This window comes from Protopterus annectens, chromosome 8.part0 (genome assembly GCF_019279795.1).
Source record: "Protopterus annectens isolate FY-2018-M chromosome 8.part0, PAN1.0, whole genome shotgun sequence".
Lineage (NCBI taxonomy): Eukaryota > Metazoa > Chordata > Ceratodontiformes > Protopteridae > Protopterus > Protopterus annectens.
Genome location: NC_056741.1, coordinates 1,908,992,313 through 1,909,015,996, shown reverse-complemented (window position 1 = coordinate 1,909,015,996; position 23,684 = coordinate 1,908,992,313). Strand labels below are relative to the sequence as shown.

At 37.7% G+C, this 23,684-nt stretch overlaps 1 protein-coding gene across 2 annotated transcripts in view; it reads left to right on the top strand.

Moving 5' to 3' along the window:
• Positions 1 to 23,684, top strand: part of LOC122809712 (protein NLRC5-like) — a 1,339,659-nt gene that overhangs the window by 18,709 nt on the left and 1,297,266 nt on the right. For both annotated transcript variants that reach the window (XM_044081407.1, XR_006365941.1), the window contains exons 2-3: positions 715 to 780; positions 16,650 to 16,736. In XM_044081407.1, the coding sequence (XP_043937342.1) occupies positions 715 to 780; positions 16,650 to 16,736 (153 nt within the window). The remainder of the gene's footprint in view (positions 1 to 714; positions 781 to 16,649; positions 16,737 to 23,684) is intronic.

The window sequence follows — 23,684 nt, the reverse complement described above, 5'->3', positions numbered from 1 at the left end:
AGGTAGTTATCTAGTGGAGTTTCAAGCTGGCTACGTCCACACTGCCATCTCAGGACAAGCAAGCTGACTGGTTTCCTAATGCCTGACTCTCCCCAGGGAACAGATGGCTTCTAAGGATTCCTAGGCAGGAACAAATGGGATGTTGGGCTCTCAGCTAGGTCACAATACCTGGCTTTCATTCTGCTGGAACAAATGGACCATTTGAGTAAAGGTAGGATAGCTATCAGACACGCTGATGGAGGAATTAAAAAAAAAAATCAAGAAATGTATTTCTTAATCATTTGGGTTGGGTGGGAGGGAGGAAATGAATGGACCCATTTGTGGTTATGCTTCACAGCAGGTATAGGGGGCCTGGGCTTTCCAGATATACGCAGATACACAGCAGCTTTTCTGCCGAAGCAGTTGTTTTAGGTGAGACCATATTTTCCTCTCTTATACACAGCTAGAAGCCAAGCTGAACCTGTTTAATGTGACTATTTGCTGAGAAAAATATGGATAATAACTTATGAAATATTGCTTCAAATGTAGGCAATTTCTGAAATTATGAATTCAGACTTAAAAGTCTTATGGCAGTGACAGTTCCTTTCTACTGAGATCAATCTGTTTTATGTAATTTTGTATTCTGATAAGAACTGTTGTTACATTAACACTATTGTAGTACTATGAGAAAAGCATAGAAACTGTTGGCAATGACTATTTGTCTTCTTGTTTTAGCTTAGGTATCTCTGAATCAGTGTTTCTTATATTCAAGGAGAGCCAATGGGAAGAAGCTTCAGAAAAGTAAGTATATTCTGTAAATAAATATACAAATATATGATAAACATATCTGTATACAGAAAATTTCTTGCTAAATAGATTATGTCAGGACATAATGCAAAGTTGCACATTAGTTTGTACCTTATTCAGAAGTATTTGTATTCTACCAAATCAAATATCAGCATGCACATGCCCATGTGGAAGTGAGGTTTAAATTGCTTTAAGCCAATTCCAATTATCTGGTGCATATACAAGGCGCTGTTCTCCTATAGCTGCAGTTATAGGCAGGATCACTGCCACTGAGGGTGATGGATATGGAGTAAAAGTACTCAGTAGCAATTAAATTACTTTGTTGTCTTAATACAGATGCATGCTGTAAGTCTCACAACTGTGATAGCCATTCTTGAGAACTGAAAGTGCGAATGATGGGGAAAATATACTGAATCTGAGGTTATGGTGTCTCGGAGTATTCCACTAATTTATTAAGGCCAGTGATTTCAGAGGAAGTATTTGTAAGCAGAAGGGGTGTAGAATAGTAGGCTGTAAAGCCCTCTGCAAACAAATGCTTTACTTATGTAGCAGTAGCTTTCAAGAACTATTTTCTTTTCTTTTCTCTTGAATCTCAGTTTGTTAGTTTGTTTTCAGATCTTTTGATATCCCCAAAAAGTTGGGTGTTGTATTTGTATTAGGGATCCTCAAAATATATTCCAAGTAAATATATACATAATTAAAAAGGGATATGCATACACCACTACAAAGCGTCTTGTACTTTAAAATACAAAAAATATAAGATGCAAACAAAAATGTGTACAGCTAGTTTATAAAGAAGCAAGATTTTTCATTTCAGGAGATAAAAAAATATTCCAGTTTCATTCACATACCTTATTTAAATACAACAGACTAAAAAACAGTTAAAAATGAAACATTGCTATTTTTTTTTTACACTGAAACCGCATACTTAATTAATCGCCTGCTTTTTTAACAGTACTTTAAACTAAATAAAGAAGCCAGATAAAGAAAACCATAGGAGATCCACATAAAATGATGTGATAAAACATTTTCTTGTCCACTGTGGAGATAAACATTTATTCCCATCCTTCTCACATCACCAAAAATGTATCATCATTAGGCTGTCATAAGACATTTATTACTTTCTGCTGGTGCAGATAATAATAAACCAGTTGTCCAGGCTCCATTTAAATATATTTAAATTCCATGAAGATCTTATTCATGTGAGGAGCTTATTCCTTATTAATAGCATTTGTAAAGTTATGAAAGACTGCCTTCATCTTGTTTTGAATGTAACTTTAAAACATTATTTCTAAGTATTAATACACCATGATATACATCTATGCCAAAAATTGTTTGTAAAGTTCATAGGTTCATAGGTGTGTACTAGACTAATGGCCCTGGAGCCTTTACAAGCCTAGCCCATAGAAGTCCCCTGGCATTGTGCCGCCTGATATTAGTTCCCAGTACCTCTATCAAGTAGAGCCACTGGAGTAATCCCCAGGATGAACTTTCTATTTCCCATCCACTCATCAAGATTTCTCTTGAAGAGGGCCAGTGAGGTGCTCTGCTTGACATGTATGGGAAGTCTATTCCAGAGCATGGGCAGTCTCTAGGTTATGAACCTGTCTCTCCTGCATGTTCTGTTGATTGTGGTTCAGGTCTCTGGAGCGTGTGGTGCGGAGGGATTGGGATTTCTTTAGGTGTAGCATTTCTAACAGAGCTGGGTCAGACATGGCTTTGTAAGTCAAGCAGAGATTGCCTCTTAGTAGACGATACAAGACAGAGAATAGCTGGAGTTTTTTAGTCTGTCCATGTAGGACATGTGTTTAAGGCCTAGGATCCTCTTTGTGAGGTACTTTTGTGGCCTTTCCAGTTGTTGCATGTGTCTAGTGAGGTATATGCCAAATGGGACATTATACCTGATGACTGGCCTAATGAGGGAAGAGTAGAGAGAGATAATGACCTCTTTCTTCCTGGATACAAAACCCTTGGCAATGAGATGTGCCACATAGAAGGACTTTCTGACCACAGTGGCAATGTGTTGTTCAAAGGAGAGGTTGCTGTCAACCTGTGTCCCCAGATCTCTTATAATACCTTCACTGTTCAGTAGGCTCCCATTGATGTGGTAAATGCCTTTTACACGTGCCAGTAATATTTGTTTCCTCTTATGTATCAATAATGTGGACTATATGTTAAGATATTTACATCTGCCTTAATAAGCCACCCCCTTTAATTATACTATTTTCTTAGTGAACCTCCTTTGTACAGTTTCATGACTCCTAAGATGGCCATTAGTATAGAGACAAAAAGTGTTATTATGTTTGAGAGTTTAAATATTTCTTCTACAAAGCAGTCAGGCTGCTAGTATCTCTTGATGTAATATGTTTAAGCATAATACCTAACTGTTTCATAATACAACATCATATTATATTGACATGTTTTCCAAAAGAAAAAAATATTGATCATTAAAATACCCAGATCACTGAAAGCTTCAATATCATCTAATGTTGCTGATTCCACAAAAATACATAAATGAGGTTCTAACTCTGATTTCAAAAAAAAAGAAGAAAAAAAAAACACAGCGCAACAGTTATGTGTGCTAAATTTAAGATCTGTTGATTCAGGCCAAATACGAATTTCTTGCATATTGATGTTAATGATGGAAACAACCTTATCAATAGTAAGCAAAGAATAAATAAGTAAATGATCAACATACATACTAATCTAACAGCATTTACCCTGTAGGATGACAACAAAGTCAATATTCAACAATATTGGTCCTAAAACAACCCTGAGGAACTCCCATTTTTACTGGTAAATATTCATTTTTACAGGTAAATATACCTCAAGGCTGGTCAAACACGACAATGCTCTTCAGCTTCTCTAAGTTCAAATTACCAAAAGCAGAATCCTATACCACTTCCTTAGACACTATAGATTCCCCTGTATGATCCAGGAAATCCATAACATGTACTTAAACTTATTGGAAACACTCCCCAATGAAACATTCATTCATTATATAAACAATACTACAACATTACACGCAAAAATAAATGCACGTGGGTGTGTAATTTCTATGCAGCAAGTGATGGAAGAAGAAGAAGAGGTTTCCTTCATTTCAGAAGAGGTGGAAAGTAATAATTCTGCCCAAGTAAAATATGCAAAATCACAAAATAAAATGTCATTGTCAAGATGTGATGTTTGTGGGAAGGAAGAAGCTAAATATCGTTGTCCAAAGTGCTTGAAGTATTCCTGCAGCTTGCCGTGCGTGAAGAAACATAAAATGAAAACTAACTGCACTGGAGTCAGAGATAAAACTGCATTTGTTTCATTAGAAGATTTCAACAAAATACATCTTTTGAGTGATTACAGATTTCTTGAAGATATGGATCGCTTGACGGACAACATTTGTAGAAAAACTTTGAAACTTCCTCAAACAAGTAATTTTTATCTCTTTTCCATGAAGGAAAAAGCCCGTAAACGTAAAATAGACCTAGTATTTTTACCTGGCGGGTTTTCTAAGGGAAAAGAAAACACCACATGCTTTTCAAGGAAGAGTCAGATGTTCTTTTGGCATTTGAAACTTTCATTTCCACAGGCTGATGCTGAATATTCAGAGGAAAGAGTACCAGATGATAAAACGCTTGCTGAAATCTTAAAACAGTACATTGACCCTATTGAATCTGATCCAGTTCTGCGTCAGAGGTTGCAAGCCTATGTCCAGTGCAAACCAGAGGAAGTAAGCATCTTCATGAAAGCAGAAAACAGGCGATGCAATTCACTCAGGTATCACAAGCTGGATATCAGCAAAAGTCTGCTTGAAAACTTTAAAAACAAGATCATTATTGAGTATCCAACTTTATACTTTGTGCAGAAAGATCATGCTGAGAAATATAAAGTAATTAGCCAAGAGGATCTTATTTCTGATGCTCAAATCGCAGAAGGTAACTGGCAAACAAAAAAAAAAAAAAAAAAAAAAAGAAAGAAAAAAACCCTTGTTTATCGTATTTTTGAATAAAGGACTGGATATTAGCAGCTTTGCAGCTTTGTAAGATTTGTTCACAGTTCATGTTGCACCGTTGGGGTTTTTGTACTTGGTCTGCATAATACTACAACATTCTTAAAATTCATATAACCACACCAACGTCAATATCTACAGCCGAGGAACACCACTGGTACACAGAACCACAGTTTATTCAAAAAAACAAGTACGGTTCTGTGTACCAGTGGTGTTCCTGGGCTGTAGATATTGGCGTTGGAGTGGTTATTTGGATTATTGGTTGTGTTTACCACTCTTACACCCTTTTGGAGTTTATTCTTAAAATTCACATACAAGACCAGCCAAGATTCAGTTGATTATATTGACGTAAAAATCTCCAAGGACCACCATAATGGTATACTGACATCTAGTATATTTAGGGAACCAACATATTCAATTATGTTCCTACACTACACTAGCAGCCACCCTTACCACCAAAAATGTTCCATAGTTAAATGTCAAATGATAAGGGCTGCCAAAATGGTCTATTTTGATGAAGAATTTTTAAAATAATGTAATGTACTGAGTGAAAATCTAATACAATCCATCAAACTAGAAGTCATGAATATACAATTATTAGCCATTCCCACAAGGATGTCCCTATAACAACAGAGGTAATCAATAATATTATAGGGTTGCCACCTTTTCAAATGCCCAAAGTGGGACATTTTTTATAGAAATGTGAGATTTTGCAGGATAAAACATACCCATGGCCGGTGCAAAAGACAGAACTTCACTTTCTTGCCAAAATAAAAGCTTATTCTCATAGCATTTGAGTTGCTTATGCTATTTCATATAACATTTAGGTGTTTCAGACATAAAATAACTGTTTTATGCAACTACTAAAGAAAACTTAGGAAATATTTTTGTCCTAAAATCTCAGGACATTTGCCATTTTTTAGGTTTTTTTGCAGGACACAACTGCCCAAAGAGGGACTGTTCCTCGCAAAGAGGGACAGGTGGTAACCCTATAACATTACGACAGATGAGCAAAATAGAAATGCCATATCTTGAAACAATTAGATACAATATTTCTTTAAAACTTTAAAGTGAAATGTGACTGAAATGTTATATAATTATCACGTGACATTATTTCAAACATTAGATGAAGTCTTATAACAGTTTTGATGAGATATTTTGTGTTTTTAAAGTTGTCTTAATGTTCCTCTCAGTTCTAAGTTGTAATAAACCATCTTGCACCAGAATTTCCCATTCTAAATATTTAAATCTTATCTGTTTTATAAATAAGACCTTCTGGAGAGACTGGTATGTATCCCAGAGACTATCCCTTTCCTGGAACAGGCTCCCCATCCACCTTAATCCAGTTCAAGTGTAACTTGGACAGTTGGAAAGGGAACAGGAAATTCATCCCTGGTTTGGCACCTATGTCCCTAATAAACACATGCAGGCTGTAAATGGTTCATCTCACAGGCCCCGCACTTGTAAATGTTTCATTTCCCAACCCCCTACTTACACTTATCAAGGGTATCAGAGGTTGACAGATTTGGGATGTATGGCTAGGCATAAAATGGTCCTTGTGGTTGTTAGCCTAATGCACACCTATGAACCTACAAACCCCATGTACTGCAATTGATTGTGGTCTTCCTAATAACTAATTCATATTATGTATTATTATATATAGATTCATATTTCTGTGTGAATTGCACTATGAATAACTGGTTGTAGCACTGCATCAAAGTCTTACACATATCTAAGTATATTACATGTTATGATAGACCCATATCTTAATCCTTAGAAATATGATAATAAAACTCAATTTGGTTATTCATTTTTCTTTTAGAAAACTATGTTGGTTGGTTATCTAATAATGCAATATCTAATAATTAAGTTTAATTTTTATTATTTGTGATATCAGTAATACACCGTTAACTGTTTCCTAGAACTGATGTCAGGCTTATAGACTGATAATGGATCGCTAATTCTTACACTCCTCTCTGTTATGTTTATTATATATAGGAGTAACATGGGATCATTTCCAAGATCCTGAAACCATTCCATCCTGAAGAAGATTATTAAAAATAAATTTTAATAAAGGTCCAAAAGTGTCCTTAAATAGCAGGGGTGTTATCAGGTTGCATAAATGTCTCTTTTTTAAGTTGTGCAATGCCTTCATTATGGAATGTAAGCTAATAAATAGGCAAGGGGCTCCTAAACTAATAAACCAGCACAAAAGCACCTCGAACCCAGATCGTATGACACGAACAGTTTTAATGTAAAACCAACACAAATAACGCTGACAATGTAAAATCACGTTTCCGTCACCAACTTCATCAGATAAAACAGTATCTCAACCTTCACCTTTTATACATAAATAATTAAAAACATAACCAATGAGACTGAAGTTGCAATTAAATAATTGAACACAAAACTGTAGTGTCACTTCGTTCACAAATATCAACAAGAAAGTAATACAATAAGTACCCATATAACGAGATGTGTGAGTTATATTACTGGTTTTAAAACAATAAAATCAAGTGTTCATATATAATTTATATCAATTTTAGTAAATGTATAAACCATTAGTTAGAAAAATGTATAAACCATCAGTTAGAGAAATATTCAAGGTGTGTTTTTGGTTCCCTCTAGTGGCAAATATACCAAATAAATACAATTCTAAATACAAGTGCTAAAAGGTCAACAAGGTATTCTATTTCACTGCAAAGTTAATAGATAGACCCAGTAGAATAAATTACTTATATAAATCTGGAAAAATTTCCAGATGTTAAATGTCAAAGCTTTGCTGATCTTAATTTCAGTACTGGTGCAAATTAAATCATGCCATTAAGTCTTGGGAATTTACTGGCTTCCAAAATTAACTGCCAGTATAATTCTCTATACTCTACAAGTGTTTCCCACATACCCCCCCCCTAGGGTCCATTGCTACTACTTCCAATATAAAAAAACTGAAATTCTGCTTGTTTGCATAAAACACTGTGCTTGTACAATGCATTATTCTCACATTTAGTCCTGTAGTTTAGTACTTGAAATACTCTAAGCACCAAGTGCTGATGTGACTAACATCAGCACAAGGAAATTGAAAACATGACATTGGCACTCAGCTGTACTGCTCTGCTTCATACCCTCATAGCATGCAACAATAAAGCATGCTTTTTGCAGGGTGTCAAGATCCATTGCACCCCCCACTAATTATACATTCTAAATCTGAGAATGCACAATACTGGGGGAAGGGCATATTCCCTAACCTTGGTAAAGTGATCTTGCACAGTTGTCAACCATCTATTTTGTCCACAAAGTGTATCAACAAAACAGACTTAATTAATTTTTCCTTGTATATCTGTAGCTCTCTCTCTCTCTGTATATCTGTATGTATATATATATATATATATATATATATATATATATATATATATATATATATATATACACATATATATATTTATATATATATATATATATATATATATATATATATATATATATGTATATGTGTATATATATATATATATATATATATATATATAGACAGATAGCTATAGATATAGATATGATTACATGATAAATCTCCCCTGTAGCAATAGATTTGATGCTTCAAAGTATCTCGTAGTCATACGTTATCCACATGTATTTTAATTTCTGTGTATTGTTTAAATGTTCCTCAAAAGGACTACATTGAATATTTTTGTACAGAACTTTGGAAACTAGCTTGTTTTGTTGCTATGTTGCATGCTTCCCACAACCATACCTCCTGTAATATTTTTAAGGCATTTTGTGCCTAAGATTCTTAGAAGCCAGTTGTCTTCACTGGCCATCTATCTCAGAAAAACAGAGGCTTAAACAGTTAGCCCAGAGTAGCATGGCAGAATCAATTAACCCAGAGGTTCTACTGTTAAGCAAGAAGGCCAAGAAATCTCAGCCAATTTCTTTTGCTGTCCAGCCTCCACTAGACATCTCTCTAGAAGCAGGTGATAGCTCTGTAGGCCATCCTGCGTTGACTTTGGATTATTCTGCCACTACCTCATTGAAGGCTGGCATGGATCCTTCCTTTTGCACATCCTCTGAGGCTTTGCAGACATCTACTTGGGATACCAGAGGGGAACAGTGGCTGATTATCTGGGAGGGTTCTAGAGCAATTCCACAGATTATGGTGAGGGCAGAGGTTCCAGGTATTCTTATTGAATCTCATCAGGGGTCAGAACCTCTGCTGTTGGTTTCGACTGATGTCCATGCCAAGAAAAAAGCAGAAGACTAAACATTCTTCTGTACTTCAACATTCCAAAGAAACTGGTTTCCAAGTAGCAAAGAAGAGTTCCAAAAAAAATTCCAAAATACAAAAACAATGGAACTCAACAACAACTCAAACTGTGTAAATAAATGTATAGTATTTATTCAGCAAAGCTTTTGAGAGAGACTCACTTTTAATGCTTCCAACAGAATACAGCAAACCCAGGCACAGATAACAAATATTAACTAATCAGAACACAGCCAAAATAAATCAATAAAACAATCAAACAATTAACTAATAAAATTATTAAATATATAATTAAATATATAGAGATCTTTTCTTTAAAACAGGTTTAATGCTGACAGTTCCATTTAACCATGGAAAAGCATCTGGATGAAATAAATTAATCCATTTATATTCAGCAGATTCAGTATTTAATACAACATCACCTTCTCTGTCATTCTATTTGATAGTGTTAATGACTCTAGAAGAAAACTTACACATATCCATTATGTGCTTTGCTAAGGCATTACTTATTTAAGAAGTGACTGAGGAAAGGGATTCTGTTCCAGAATGTTCCTCCTTCCTTGAAAGGAGGGCTCTTGGAGGCCTATTCTGGACCTCTCCTTACTCAACACTTTTCTCAATGTTCCTGCCTTTCGGATACATTCTCTTCAAACTCTGTATCCTCTGTTGCTGCTCCAGGCTTTTCTGGTGTCCTTGGATCTGAAAGATGCTTACCTTCATATTCCCATTCACCCTATTTTCAGGAAACTTTTCCATTTCTCTTTTTCTTCCTCTCATTTTTGATTCTGTGCTTTGCATTTTGGCCTCTCTGCTGCCCCAAGGGTATTCACAAAATTCCTAGCTACTGTGATTACTTTCTACAGGCTTTAAGGCATTCAGATTTTCCTTATCTAGATGACCTGTTGCTTCAGGCTCCTTCTCCCAGTTGCCTATTACAGGCTCTGGAATTCACCATATTTCTCATTCAAAGTCTGAAGTTCACTATCAACAAGTTTTGGCCTAGAGAGCTTGGGCCATCAGATTCATGGCCTGTTATATTGCAATGCTCCCTTTTGCTAGACTGCATATAGGTTCATAGGTTCATAGATTAGTACTAAGCTAACTGCCCTTGCAAGCCATTTTAAACCTAGCCAATTGTCCCTTGTGAGACTCAAACCCTGCACCTTGTGTTTGTAAAGCAAACACCTTAACCATTAGGCCACCCTCCCAACCATATGCGGAAGCTTCAGTGGTACCACAAGCCACCCTCTAGATTTCAGAGTAACTCTTCTTCTTTGTCTCAAGTGGGAATTTGACTGCTGAATTCAGTAACTTACCCTAAGCTCAGGCCTGCCCTGTCAGCCTCTGGTTTCTTGTCAAGAATTGTTCTCTGATGCTTCAGACATGGGATGTGGTGCTTACTGTGGTCACCTGGAAGTTCAGGGTCTCTGGTCTCCCATCAGAAGTCAGACCATATCAACATCAAAGAGCTGAGAGCTCTGATTCTAGCCCTTTGGTCTTTTCATGCCCTGCTGTCTCCAGACCCCCTAAAGGTTTACACAGACACAACCAGAGTGATGAGGTATGTCAACAAGCAGGGGGCCAAAAAGTCTTAGCTTGTTAGCAGGCTGGCTGTTCAGACCTGGGATCTGGCTATCAGTTATCAGCTAACTCTTCAGGCAATTTATATTCCTTCAGAGCACAATCTGGTAGTAGACTGTTTGAGAAGGTCCAAAACACAAGCTCACGAATGGATGCTTTACAGAGACACATTTCTGGACAGAGCCCATCAGTGGGGTATTTTTTGGCTCCCGTCTGAATGGGCAGCTACCTCTTTTCTGTTCCAGAGTGCTTTGCCATTTGGCTTGGAAGGCGGATACCCTTTCTTTTCCTTGGAAGGGGGTGTTTCTTTATGCTTTCCCTCCCTTTCCTCTACTTCCAAGAGTCCCGCAGAACATTCAGCTGGACTCCTTAAAAACCTTGCTAGTGAATCCCTTTTAGGCAAGACAGCACTGGTTCTCCCTCTTAATGCATCTAGCCAGGGGCACTCACCACAAATTACCTAATCAGTTGTACTTTCTCACACAGGACAAGGGGTCACTCATCCATCCTCACTTGTCCACTCTTCAACTGACACTGTGGGTGATAGGGTTTTGATCCCATTTAAGCATCTCTTTTCTGAGGATGTGCTCAGGGTTTTACAGGAGGCAAGAAAACCCGCAACCAGAAAGTCTTATATGTCCAAAAGGAAAATATTTTCAGTCTGGTACCATGCTCATAGCCAGGACCCTTTTTCAGTGGGGGTTCCTGTGGTTCTTTCCTATTTGTGTGAGTTGCTTCAGTCCCATTTGACAGCTATTTCTTCCTGTCTTCCCTTGAATCCCGCTTTGGCTTCTCATTTTGAGGTCAAACAATTTCTTAAACGCGTCCTGCCTCTTAGGTCCCCAAGGAATCCTATTTCTCCTCTTTGGGATCTTAATTTTGTTTTGGAAGAATTTACTTAAGTTCCTTTTGAGCCTGCAGTTTCAGCTTCTTTGCAGAACTGTACATTTATTTATTTATTATTTTATTTATTTTACATTTGTTGACCGGGCTAGTCTAGCTGGATACATGTCCATTTTCAGTAGAGGCCCGGGGAGAAAAGCTCCACACATAGAGAGAACATACATGGAGTACGGTTTTGTTGCTTGCTGTTATATCTTCCCAGTGGGTTTCTAAGCTTTAGGCCCTTGAGGCATTCCTCCTTTTTTTGTTTTTTTTTGTCAGAGAATGGATGTCTCTTTGTACTAATCCTTCTTTTATGCCCAAGGTTTTTAATGAGTTGTCCTTAAATCAAGCAGTGCAGTTCCCATCCTTTTTACCTTCTCCACAGTCTGTTAGTGAGAGGGTCCTGCATAACTTGAATTTGCACAAACACCTCAGGTATTATTTGGATAAAACTAAATCCATTCTTAAGTCTGACCAGTTTTTTGTTTCTTTTCATCCCAGGACTTCGGATTTAGCGGTTTCCAAGCAAATATTTCTTCTTGGATATCTAAAGCCATTTTCTTCTGTTATTCTTTTCATGGCAAGTTCCTGTCTACTTCAATTAGAGCTCATTCCACTAGGGCTGCTGCCTCTTCTGGTGTTTCTTCAAGGGTTTGGACACCATTTCCATCCTTGAATCTGCTACTTGGTCCTCAGTACATACCTTTGCTGAGCATTATAAATTGAATATGGTTTCTAGGGCCATAGCAGGGTTTGCTAGGGCCATCACGCGTGGGTTTGTTGAGGGCTCTTCCCAACCTTCCACCTCCCACTCCTTTCTTGAGCTTTTGTGCTCTCCCTAAGGTGATGAATACTGCAACAGTGATATAGACAGACATTGTACAATTGTGTAAAATCATATCAAAACAGTAGACATCCTTCTCTTCACTGTTGCAGTATTCGGTCCCTCCCTTTATCCCCTTTTTTCTTTTGGGTTTTGATTTGGTTACCGTCTGGCTGAGGGTCCCCCTTTTCCATTTGCATTTTCTCCCCTTGGGTGTGCATATCTTCCTTTTGTCTTATGGAGACTGCTCTCTATTGGGGCAACTCACTTCTGGGTAAAAGTGTCTGTATGTCCATATGTTTCCTTTTGCCCTACATCCTCTGCGGGGAGCATACGTGTGAAGTGCAGTGCATACAAGACCTAAATACTTTGGTTTACTGGGCAGACATTGGACTATCCTTGGCAAGAGATCCCTAAGGTGAAGAATACTGCAATAGTGAAGAGAAGGACATCTACTGTCATGGTACGATTTAACACAACTGTACTATATGCATGTAATTCCTGGAAATGTGAAAGATTTGCCTGCAAATCCCATCATCACTATTTTCTATTCACGAGTAAAGCTGAAGTATGATTCTGGGTCTTTCTGACATTTGTTTGAGTGTTATGGTAAATGTGATTAAGTTACTGTCTGATTTAACAAAGGATGAAGTTACAAGTAGTGGAGGAGCAAAGTTGCCCCATAGGGGTAAAGACTAAGTCCAGGATTATATAGCTCCTGCTGGAGATACAGACTAACTGGTTTAGGAAGTTTGTATTGATGAAGTCTAGAAATCTGTGGGCATACATATTTGAGTATGTATAAGTCTCCTAGTTTTTAGAGGGATAGTTGAAGTGTCCTAGGAGAATGGCGTTTGGCTTTTAATACATATGGGCTCCACATTAATTATTCAGATATATGTATCCACTCCCATGCATTTATAACTAATTGCAATGAAACATAATGCACTATTAAAAAAAAACATACAAAACTGTTGAAAAAAATTGGACAAAAGTGACTTGGAGCATCATACTGTAATGAAGTCTAGATATACTGATTCTGGGTCTGTGTCTTTGGACTGTTGCTGCATTTTGCTGCCTTGCTTCCTGCTCTGCTTATCTGTGTAGCTTAAAAGTAACTACCTGCATATATCAGGAGATATTGTCTTCTGATTGCTTAAAATCTGCACTCTTCTCTTACATCTTACCCATTGTTTTTTTACATTAGTGTGATCAGCAACTGTGGCTAAAATTTACTCCATAATTTTTTATAAATAAATAGTCTGTGTGTAGCAACTTTTACACAAATACATTTTATTTTTTATGTTCATCCTTAGATTACTGCTACAGTAGCCTAAGCTATATGGGACTTCCTGCTAAGGATCAGAACAGCTGACCAGTTTCCAAAGCCATGGGGATCCTTTCATGCTGTCACTGCACTGCATGAGGAAAGCAGGTTACCATCAGTGGCTAGGGTGCCAAAACTTTAGTTTCAGAGCCTAAAATTAAGGAAAATATTTTACACACTCTGGATGTCAACAGAAAACTCAGATAACATATTGACAGCACAAAACCTTTCAGGATTGAATGGCAGCTGTTTGTCTCCAATGAGCGTAAGATGACAGTTTTTTAAATGGATGCCACATTCTATCGCTTTTTGTTATTCTTACCAAAACAAAACAGTTCTTGGCAAAGTCCAGGCCTGTTCTACCTAGGTTCTGGCTACTTATGTAGCATTTTGGAAAAGGGTGGACTTTAGCAATATACTAGAAGTAGTAACTTAGTCATTTGCACTCACCTTTACCAAGCACTACCACGTGTTCTCCATGGGCTCCTGAACTCTCATCCGTCTTCCACATACCTTGCTTTCTAAGCTCTGGTATTCATCTCATATAGTTTAGGCTACTGCAGCAGTGATCTATTGATGAACATAGTATAGTTGTGTAAGTAAACCTCCCATAACAGTAGATATTTGAATAGATCACTACTACGGTAACCACACCCTCCCTCTCTCCATCTGCATTTACTATTTTTATGTAAGGGTGTTGGATTTATATTTGTATGTATGCTATATGGCAGTACTGTAGCCTCCTTCTTCTTAGGCAAGAAAGAAGAAGGCAAGAAAGCTCTGATGTTTTAGCTCTATACCCTCTAATTTTTTCTGCTTACCTCATGTAGGGCACTGGCTAGGTTGTGTGGTAGATGCTCTAAAGCTTTTGAAGTTAGCCGACTGGTCTGATTCTTGGCATTTAACCCCGTATAGCTCAGGCTACTGCAACAGTGATCTATTCTAACATCTGCCATTATGATAAGTTTGCATACACAGCTGTACGTTCTGTGACTTGTGTGTGTGTGTGTGTGTGTGTGTGTGTGTGTGTGTATATATATATATATATATATATATATATATATATATATATATATATATATATATATATATATATATAGATATATATAGATATATATATATATATATATATGCCCAAGGATTCTGTCAAGACACTCAAGCATTTTCTTCACATCTATGTGCATGTATGGTCTTGTAAATTGCAGTGCTGCTGTTTAAAACAAAACATTGTTATTTAAGTATGCCTATTGCTGATATATGTCATTTATCAGTATTACAGTGTTTACCAAGAACACTGACTCTTGATGATTGTCTTTTATGCTGTGTTCTAAGAACTGTGTGTCTTGCACTCTTCTGTATCAGCATTGCATCAGTTAAATCCTTTACACATTGTACAAGAACAGAGTACCTGAATCTATTCTGTGTGTCCACATTACATTAGTGTAACTCATGTACTCAAAGTATGCAGTGAACTCTATCTCCTAACCATTCTTATCAGCATTGGTTTGCTGTAATTCACTGGGAAACTGTATGCTGAAGTCTTTTCTGAACACCGCTCTTAGTGTATTTACAAAATTCCTGCATCTGACCTTGAACTTTCGTTTGCATTTAAATATTTAGGCATTGGGCTAGACTGCATGTAATCTTAGTCTACCCCCTTGGAAAACAAAATAACATTCTTTTTTATCCAGCTCAAATAGACCAATAAAGTAACTCACATTCACATTCTAGAGGCTTATAGTTCCATAATTAAATGTATTTTTTTTTTTTTGCCAAAACTGGAATTTGCAATAACAGTAACAGCATTAGCATCCTCATGTGCAACTGTGCTAATTCCAGCAACAACTCTTAAGGTAATGAAGACTTGCCACACTGGCGTGTCATAATGGGCATCACTGTGTCACACGTGAAAAAAAAAACACACTACCTACCAATTCGTAATAGAGTCATATATTTATTTGCTAACCTAGATTCAGATTAATAAAATGTTATTGTTGAAGTTAAAACGGTCATTTGCCATTGCCTCTTAAACTGTTCTAGACAAGCATCACAATCTCTGTTTTGCCACCTCTCCACACATTTTTATAGTGACTATTACAGAACAAGCTTTTCAAAAATAGTTTCAGCTCCCTGGAACATTCTCCTTCCAGTCTTTAGAACTGTTTATAACCTGAAAAGTTTCCGCTTTAAAAACAACAATCCTTGGTCATATAACTGAATGTAGATCCTTCGATAATGGTAACAACACAAATTATTTTCATATTGCATTACATCAAGCCTGATATGTGTACATATTGTTTTTTTTATTTTTTTATTTATTTAACATTTGTTGACCGGGAAAGTCCGACTAGGTTCCACAGAGCCTGTTTTCAGCGGAGGCCCGGGGAGAAATGCTCCAGAATTCCATATTGTGAATGCCTATCAGTATTTGAATCTGTATTTCCAACTTTTTAATTATCCTGCTTGTGTTCAGATTAGTTGCACTTTATCACTACTCTAATGCTTTGTCAAATTACTGTCTTGTAAGCTTCCACTTTACCTGTGCTACTTTATAAAGTATTGTTGTGAATACTTAGTACAATTGCTCACGTAGCTGCCTTTATCTCGGAATATGGTTGGAAAGGATCCACAGAGCAGCTCACTACTCACAGCTAACTAAATGACTAAAACAAACAAATAATGTTTTGTTAACATACAGTACCTAGATAGCCAGAGAAGTACAGTAACATGAGCACTACGCAGTCCCTGTCCCTCAGCTGACTGCTGAAGGACTGGGTCATTTACTCAAACCTCGTTTACTCAGGTCACAGCAAGGGCTATTTACCTCTGCATTACTGAGTCAACACAATGTACGATTTTAATATCTCTTTTACAAAGATTCTTTCCTTTTACTTTATTGCTTTCTGATAAAAATTGATAATTTCATAAAGGTTAACTGATATTTTGCCTGTTCAATATAACTGTTAAGTTTAACTTTTGTTTTTCTCTGTTTAAGGCAGTATAGAAATTCTGGATCTACTGAATATTTCCTTTCCAAAAAGGAGACTGATGAAAATGACAGAAAACTATTTAAGAAGTTTAGGTATGTTTTAATTTATTGCTACACATAATTGCCATCTGTTAAAATGCATCTTCTTCCATTGTTACCTTTTATATCTTATGGGTAGTTATATAGGAATCCAAAATTGTAAGATGTATTATCTCAAATCCCAAATGTTTTATACATATGTTGAAGGCTTCTGGTGAAGTGAATGAATGAATGAGTGTTGTGGCAGGCAGTATTCAGTCCTTTAGCCCTGCTTGGAAAATTCCATTCACCAATATCATGAGAAGGGAAATAGTGTTCAATATACTACAAATCTGTCTTTTCTGTTATGAGCCCTGGATTCTGTTACTACCAGTTGAAGAATGGTGTTAAGCCAAATACATTTTCCTGTCTTTTCTGGCCTCCTCTTTTGCTGAACTCTTTGCAGTGTGCAAGTGCAAGCTTTTTAGTGTATTTGTTATGTGCACTTGGATGCTATACCAAAATGGGAGGAAGGGGCTACAGTTAACATCTCTGAATGATGGCACACCTCAACAGTATAGCACACCCATCAGCCCTCAATATCTTTGACCCAGATGCCATTGTTTCAAAAAACATGTCAATCCTAGTCAGGTTCTAAACCCACTAATAACTGATTCAGAAGTCATGGTACTGCCATCTATACCACAGTGATATTGGTAGTGATTGATTGAAAAAAGATGCATTTCACAACTGGTCACCCTTATTATCTCTGAATCCTTTCTCATGTTATGTACCTGTACTTTAGTAGCCCTTCCTGTTTTTACCGCAAACTGGTTTTACCAATTAACTACTGAATGTTTATGTCATTCATTCCTTCCTTCTATGCATTATGTATTTAGTTCACTCACTTTTCATTCATTTTCTAGTACCTATTGTATCATAATCAGGGTCACAAATGAACTAGATCCTGTCTTGGTGCTTAATGGATGCAAGGCAGAGATCTAATCTTGGCCAGGGTACATACTCATGCAGAACATGCTCACCTACAAGAAATTTGAATGGTCACTAGAACACCTACATTTTGTCTTTAGGATGTATAATGAAACAAGATCACCTGGTGAAAATCCATGCACATGCAAGTGGGATATGCAGACTCTGTACAGGGACTCCCCAGCCGGGAACTTGATGAAAGAAACAAGTTCTCAGAAGCAGCAATGCACCTCTGTGCCATAATTTTTTGTCAGTCTTCACTGATTTTCCAGTTAACCAAGTATGCGGACAAATCCTATGGACAATTTTAGCTGTGATACTGTTACTCATTACTTGTGTGCTTCCTCCGGCTAACCTGTGAGTTAGTGGATTAAGCATTATTTGTTTCAGTTTATTTATTTTTATTTTACTTACTGGAATTTCTGTTTAGGCAAGGCCTGTTTTCAGTACCTAGACAGAAAAAAAATTCAGTGAAAGAAACATAATTATTGATAAAGATGTAATATACATAAACAGAATTTATACAAATTATAGATCTCATAAATAGAAAAACAGAAATTTACAGTGGCTATTACATTAAATACAAACTTTATACACGGCAGATAAAACTACTAAGAGTTAAATCCTTCTGTATCTTCTCTTAGCAAATAGATATAATGATAGTATGCAGACAGTATCCCTCGACACCTGCAGATAAAACATAACCATTTAGCCTATCTAGTAAGGTTTCATGGCATTATAATAACAGGTAAAGTACAGTGGGTTTGGTTTAAGTAACTTTTACTTATGTGAGGTTAAGGTATAAGATGGATAGAGAAGCAATTAATAAAGGTAAATGAAGAGGTACAAGAGGGGAAGGAAGAAAAAAAAGATATAAAAAAGGTAACAAAAAAAAATAAAGAAGGTATCATTAATTATAATGCAGCTTAAATTGACTGGTTCATAAAATAGATGTTTAATGTTAAAAGACAGACTCTGTGATCCAGCAGCACGGAAAACTGGCCAGCAGTGTTCACCTGCTTTCCCCATGGCTTGACACCCATATGTGGTTTCTGTTGAAGGGTATGTTGCTACTGCCACTGAAAAACTATTTGGATTACGGTGCTTTGAGTGGCAAGACACATTAGGTGCAAGATTCTCTCACAGGTCACGTTTAGGCCAGTGAAGTAGAGACCATCAGGAAAGCTAAAAGAAATAATGATTGTTGAACCTCGTTACAGTTTGAAGAGGTATTGATGGATTTCCTGATTGTTCTAGGTCAGAATTTAGAAAAAGATTTGAAAGCGTTGTACTTTTTGAAAGTGTGGCTTCTTCTAGCACTGCTGCCAATCTCCCAACCAGGATATAGTTAAAATAGATAACACTCTGTTGTTTGAAGTGCCATCCCTAGAATGTGAATTTACTGATCTCAGCTACTGTTTTTCAGGCTGTTCATAGTGTACCTCATAAAGGCACTGTCATGGTGATTGTAATTGACCTCATGCACACCAGTGATGAATTTCAAATTTTAAAACAGCCAGAATACTGTTACACACTGTACATATGTGTCTAGACTTAGATTTAACAATAGTAAAATGCAGTAAAAGCAGAGTGTATTTCCCCAAGTGGAGCTAGCCATCTTATGAGTTTCTTGATAGATGAACAGTAATTGAGATGTAATAGAATGAACACATGATTCAGTGTCAAATGTAGTTATTCATTTATTTGTAAATTTATTTCATTGAAGAGTCCTATAGAAAAGCAGTAGTAATATTTACTATTTTCTAATGAAATAACTCAAGCTGTCCTACTGTAAGCTGCTTCATATTTATTAACAGGAACAAATATCCATACAGATGCAGAATGCACAGTTGGGAGTAGAAGGGTGTTTGCAAGTATATAGTAGGTTTCCATCGTAAAGAGTGATTTAAGGTAGTATTAACAACCTGGACATGATTAGTTTTTTAATTTATTCACCTTATATGAATATCGAATGCCAGTGTATTTTCAGTGGTGACACCTTGATATATGACAAAATCTGACATTTCAGATGGATTACATTTCAGAGAAATAACTGATGATGGGTGAGTGAGCCTTCTAAACCTTTGTTTACAAACATAACCTCCAGCAATAATGTATTTAATTGTTTTATTATTTTTTTCCTGATGCATTAGCTTAATTGGAGCTTATCTCCCCAGGCCTCTACTGAAAATGGACATGTAACCAGCTAGACTAGCCCGGTCAACAAATGTAAAATAAATAAATACATAACCTTAAGATGTTCTTTATTAGATTGCTGCTGCAATAGCTGTTATACATGGAATGTCACATAGTCTGCCAAGGATGCCATACATCCGGCCAGTCTACAAATCTTCAGGCACCTTCCTCACATAGGTTCATGGGTTCATAGGTAAGTACTAGGCTATCTGCCCAAGAGCATTTATAAGCCTAGCCAGAATGTGTTAGCGTTTGCCACCCCCTTAGATTAGTTCCCTGTGCCTCTGTCCAGCAGAGCCATTAGTTCCCTGCGCCACTGTCCAGCAGAGCCACTGCAGTGATCCCCAGGGTAAATTTTCTGTTGCCCATCCACCCGTCAAGGTTTTTCTTGAAGAGTGTTAGTGAGGGGCTCTGCCTGATGTATATTGGAATCCTGTTCCAAAGCATGGAGAGACTCTGGGACAGGAATCTATCCCCCGAGCATGTCCTATTTATCATTGTGGTGAGGTTTATATCTCTAGAGCTTGTGGCTCTCCGGGATTTGTTTTTTTTTAGGTGGAGCATGTCCATCAATTTTGGGTTGGACATGGCCTTGTATGTCAGGCAGAGATCACCTCTGAGTAAGCAGTATGCAACCAAGTACAGCTGGAGTTTCTTGAGTTGGGCTGCATAGGGCATCTGTTTGAGGCCAGTAATCCTCTTGGTGAGGTACTTTTGTGGTCTTTCCAGCTGTTATAGGTGTCTTGTAAGGTACATCCCAAATGGGGCATTGTATTCTATGATGGGTCTAATGAGTAATGAGTAGAGAGGCACAATAACCTCTTTTGTTCTAGATGCGAACCCTTTTGTGATCAGGTGGGCCACATAGAAGGATTTTCTAACCACCTTGGCAATATGATTATCAAAGGAGAGATTACTATCTACTTGGGTCCCCAGATCCCTTATTACATTTTCTGTATTTAGGGGACTACCATCTATGTGGTAGTTCACGGGTACTTTGTTTTTTCCAAAGGGGATGACTATGCACTTTTTGGCATTTAGCTTGAGGCCATGTTTTTGACACCAGGTATCCATCTCAGTGAGACCCATCTTGAGGGTGTCTGTATCAGCCAGAGAATCAATTATGGCCCCTAGTTTGCAGTCGTCTGCGAACTTGGTCAGCCATAGTCCTCCTATGCTTGCCTGTACCTCTGAGAAGTATATACCAAACAGGAGGGGTCCTAGGACTGAGCCCTGGGGGACGCCACTTTTAACTGGTTTAGAGTTGGACGTAGAGCCTGCAACTCTTACCATGTGGGTTCTATCCATGAGCCAGTTGGTAACCCATCTCATGACGGACGGGTTTATGTTCAAGCTGGTGAGCTTGTCTATAATACTAGACTATGGAATGGTGTGGAAAGCCTTTGCGAGGTCTAGGTAGGCTGTGTGGACCTCCTTTCCCTTGTCTAATGCCTTGGTAACCATCTCAAAGAAGTCCACCAGATTTAGGAGGCATGGTCTGCCCTTAACAAAGCCAAACTGGGTAGGGTCCAAGGTTTGGAGGTTCCCAATGTCTCTGTTAATGAGTTCCATGATGATGTGTTCCATAGCCTTGCAGACCAGGCTAGTCAGGCTTATAGGGCGATAGTTCCCGGAGTCCGTTGTGGCTCCACCTTTGTGGGTACGTAGCCTGTAGAGAGGCTGAGTTTGAACAGTGTGTTTAGGTGAGGGGTTAGTTAATTTTGGAGCTCTTGTAAGACACAGCCTGGGACAATGTCCGATTCCATTGAAGCTGTGTTTTTGGCTTTGGATAGGGCTGTTTTAACCTGTGTGTTGGTGATTGACGGGGCCCTACATTCTTCTGGTATGGTTATGGGCCCTTTAGGGGGTGAGAGGGGGTGAAGTTTGCACTAAACCTATCTCCCAGAATGTTGGCAATATCAGTCAGTTCAGTGTATTTTGTGCCATTCTGCACTAACTCAGAGCAGATCTGAGAGTTTCCATGTAGGTTCTTGGCATAGCTAAAGAATGCTTTGTGGTTATCTTTGGAGTCATTGGCAATTTTTCTTTTGAAACTTTAATGAGGGATCATAGTTTCTTGCTGATACTAATCAGAGATGTCTTTCCTTCTTGGGAATTTACTGTTTTCTGTACTAGTTTCCTCCTTCTGTTGTCATGGCATCCAATAGCAAGCAACTCTAAGAGAGACATCATGATGTAACAATACTGTGAACTTTTTTGCTGCTAGTCTGTATATACGACTGTCATCAGCATTATGTCTAGTGTTTTATCTCAAGGTCATCAGACAAATAAGTACCCCACTGGGAACCCTTCCTGTTTCTTTTCAACATTTTGTCAAAAATCTTCAGTCGACCTGAAAGGAAAAGTCTAAGTGTGAGTACCAAGTACCATATATGGACACTAACTCTAGGTGTTAGTTTTGTTTAAGGGCTGCACACAACATTAAATGATGTTTAATTTGTCTGTTGTTCACCCTAAGACTGTTAGGTTAAACGTCTTTCACATTTTACCTAGAGAATGGATGTCTTCAGTAATTAGCTATGGTGTTGTCCTCCTCTGCTACTGCCCTTCACCTTCAGGTAAAAAAGAAATAAAAGGTGTCAAGAGAGGTGACTGGTGATAACTATGTATCCTCCTCTCTTGCATGATCTGTGATGGATAACTCCACCAAAGAGCATCTGCAGCACCAAGACCATCTGTCTGATTTTCTTGGTCCCTCTAGTGCCAGCCCCTTTGGAGGCCACTATGGCCCAGGATCCAGAAACCTCCAGTTAAATTATAGTTTCAACTGAGACAGTTGGGAAAGGAGAAGTAAAGACCATTTTATCTGTGCATGACTAAGGTATCCACCACATTCCTGTAATGGCGGATGTAGATGGCTCATTGATGAAGATATGGCCTATGGCTTCAACCCTAAAGATCATACATTTGGACACTCCGAAGAAACATAGAAAACCTATTCCACGTGTACCTCTATTATGTGGAAGAGAGTTGCTTCCTGTTCTGGAGAATGAGAATTCTCTTGCATTGAACAGCTTAATTATGCATCCCAGATTCCTTCCCTCACTGGATGTGACTCTGAGACAGATGACACATATTACCTCACTGGGAAATCAGCAGATAATCCACTGGGAGGGTAAAACATTTCAGACTCCCAGTAGTAATAAGATTTGTTCAATGTGGGCATCCGTAAGCCTGTTGTTACACCTCTAGTACGGGGGGGGGGGGATGTGGAAGATGCTTTTTCTGCTGCTTCTATGTCTCAAGACTCTCTGGCCCTTAAAAAAACTTGGCAGGTTTTATAGCTCCTGATTTGTACAAGTACTTCTATAAACATTCCCCCGGTAATGCTACTCTATAAACATTCCCCTGGTAACCCTACTCTCATATCTTGAATGCTGCCAAAGTTGCTAGAACCTTTCCTTTTTCTAACCCAAACCCTAATGATAAGGATAGCAGAGCACTTGATAGGTATGGCAAAAGTTATACCCTTCTACCAACTTAGCCTTTAGAGCCATTAACTGCCAAAACTATATGTTTGCATTTATTTCATCTGTTATGCGCAAAATTGGGTAAACCAAAAGCAATCACACAGAAAGGATGCTATCCTCAGGAATTGTATGCAGCAAACTGAAAGCTTTCACCAGAAAATCACAGTAAATAACATAGCTGAAAATCTGCACAACTCTTTTAATAGGTAGTTAAGCACTTCTGTCCATAGGGCATTATCAGATGTACCATAAATCACTACAATATATGCATCCAACATTCCATCATATGATCAAGTTACATCTAATAAAATGTAACAATATATTAAAAGTTTTATAACATCTCTAT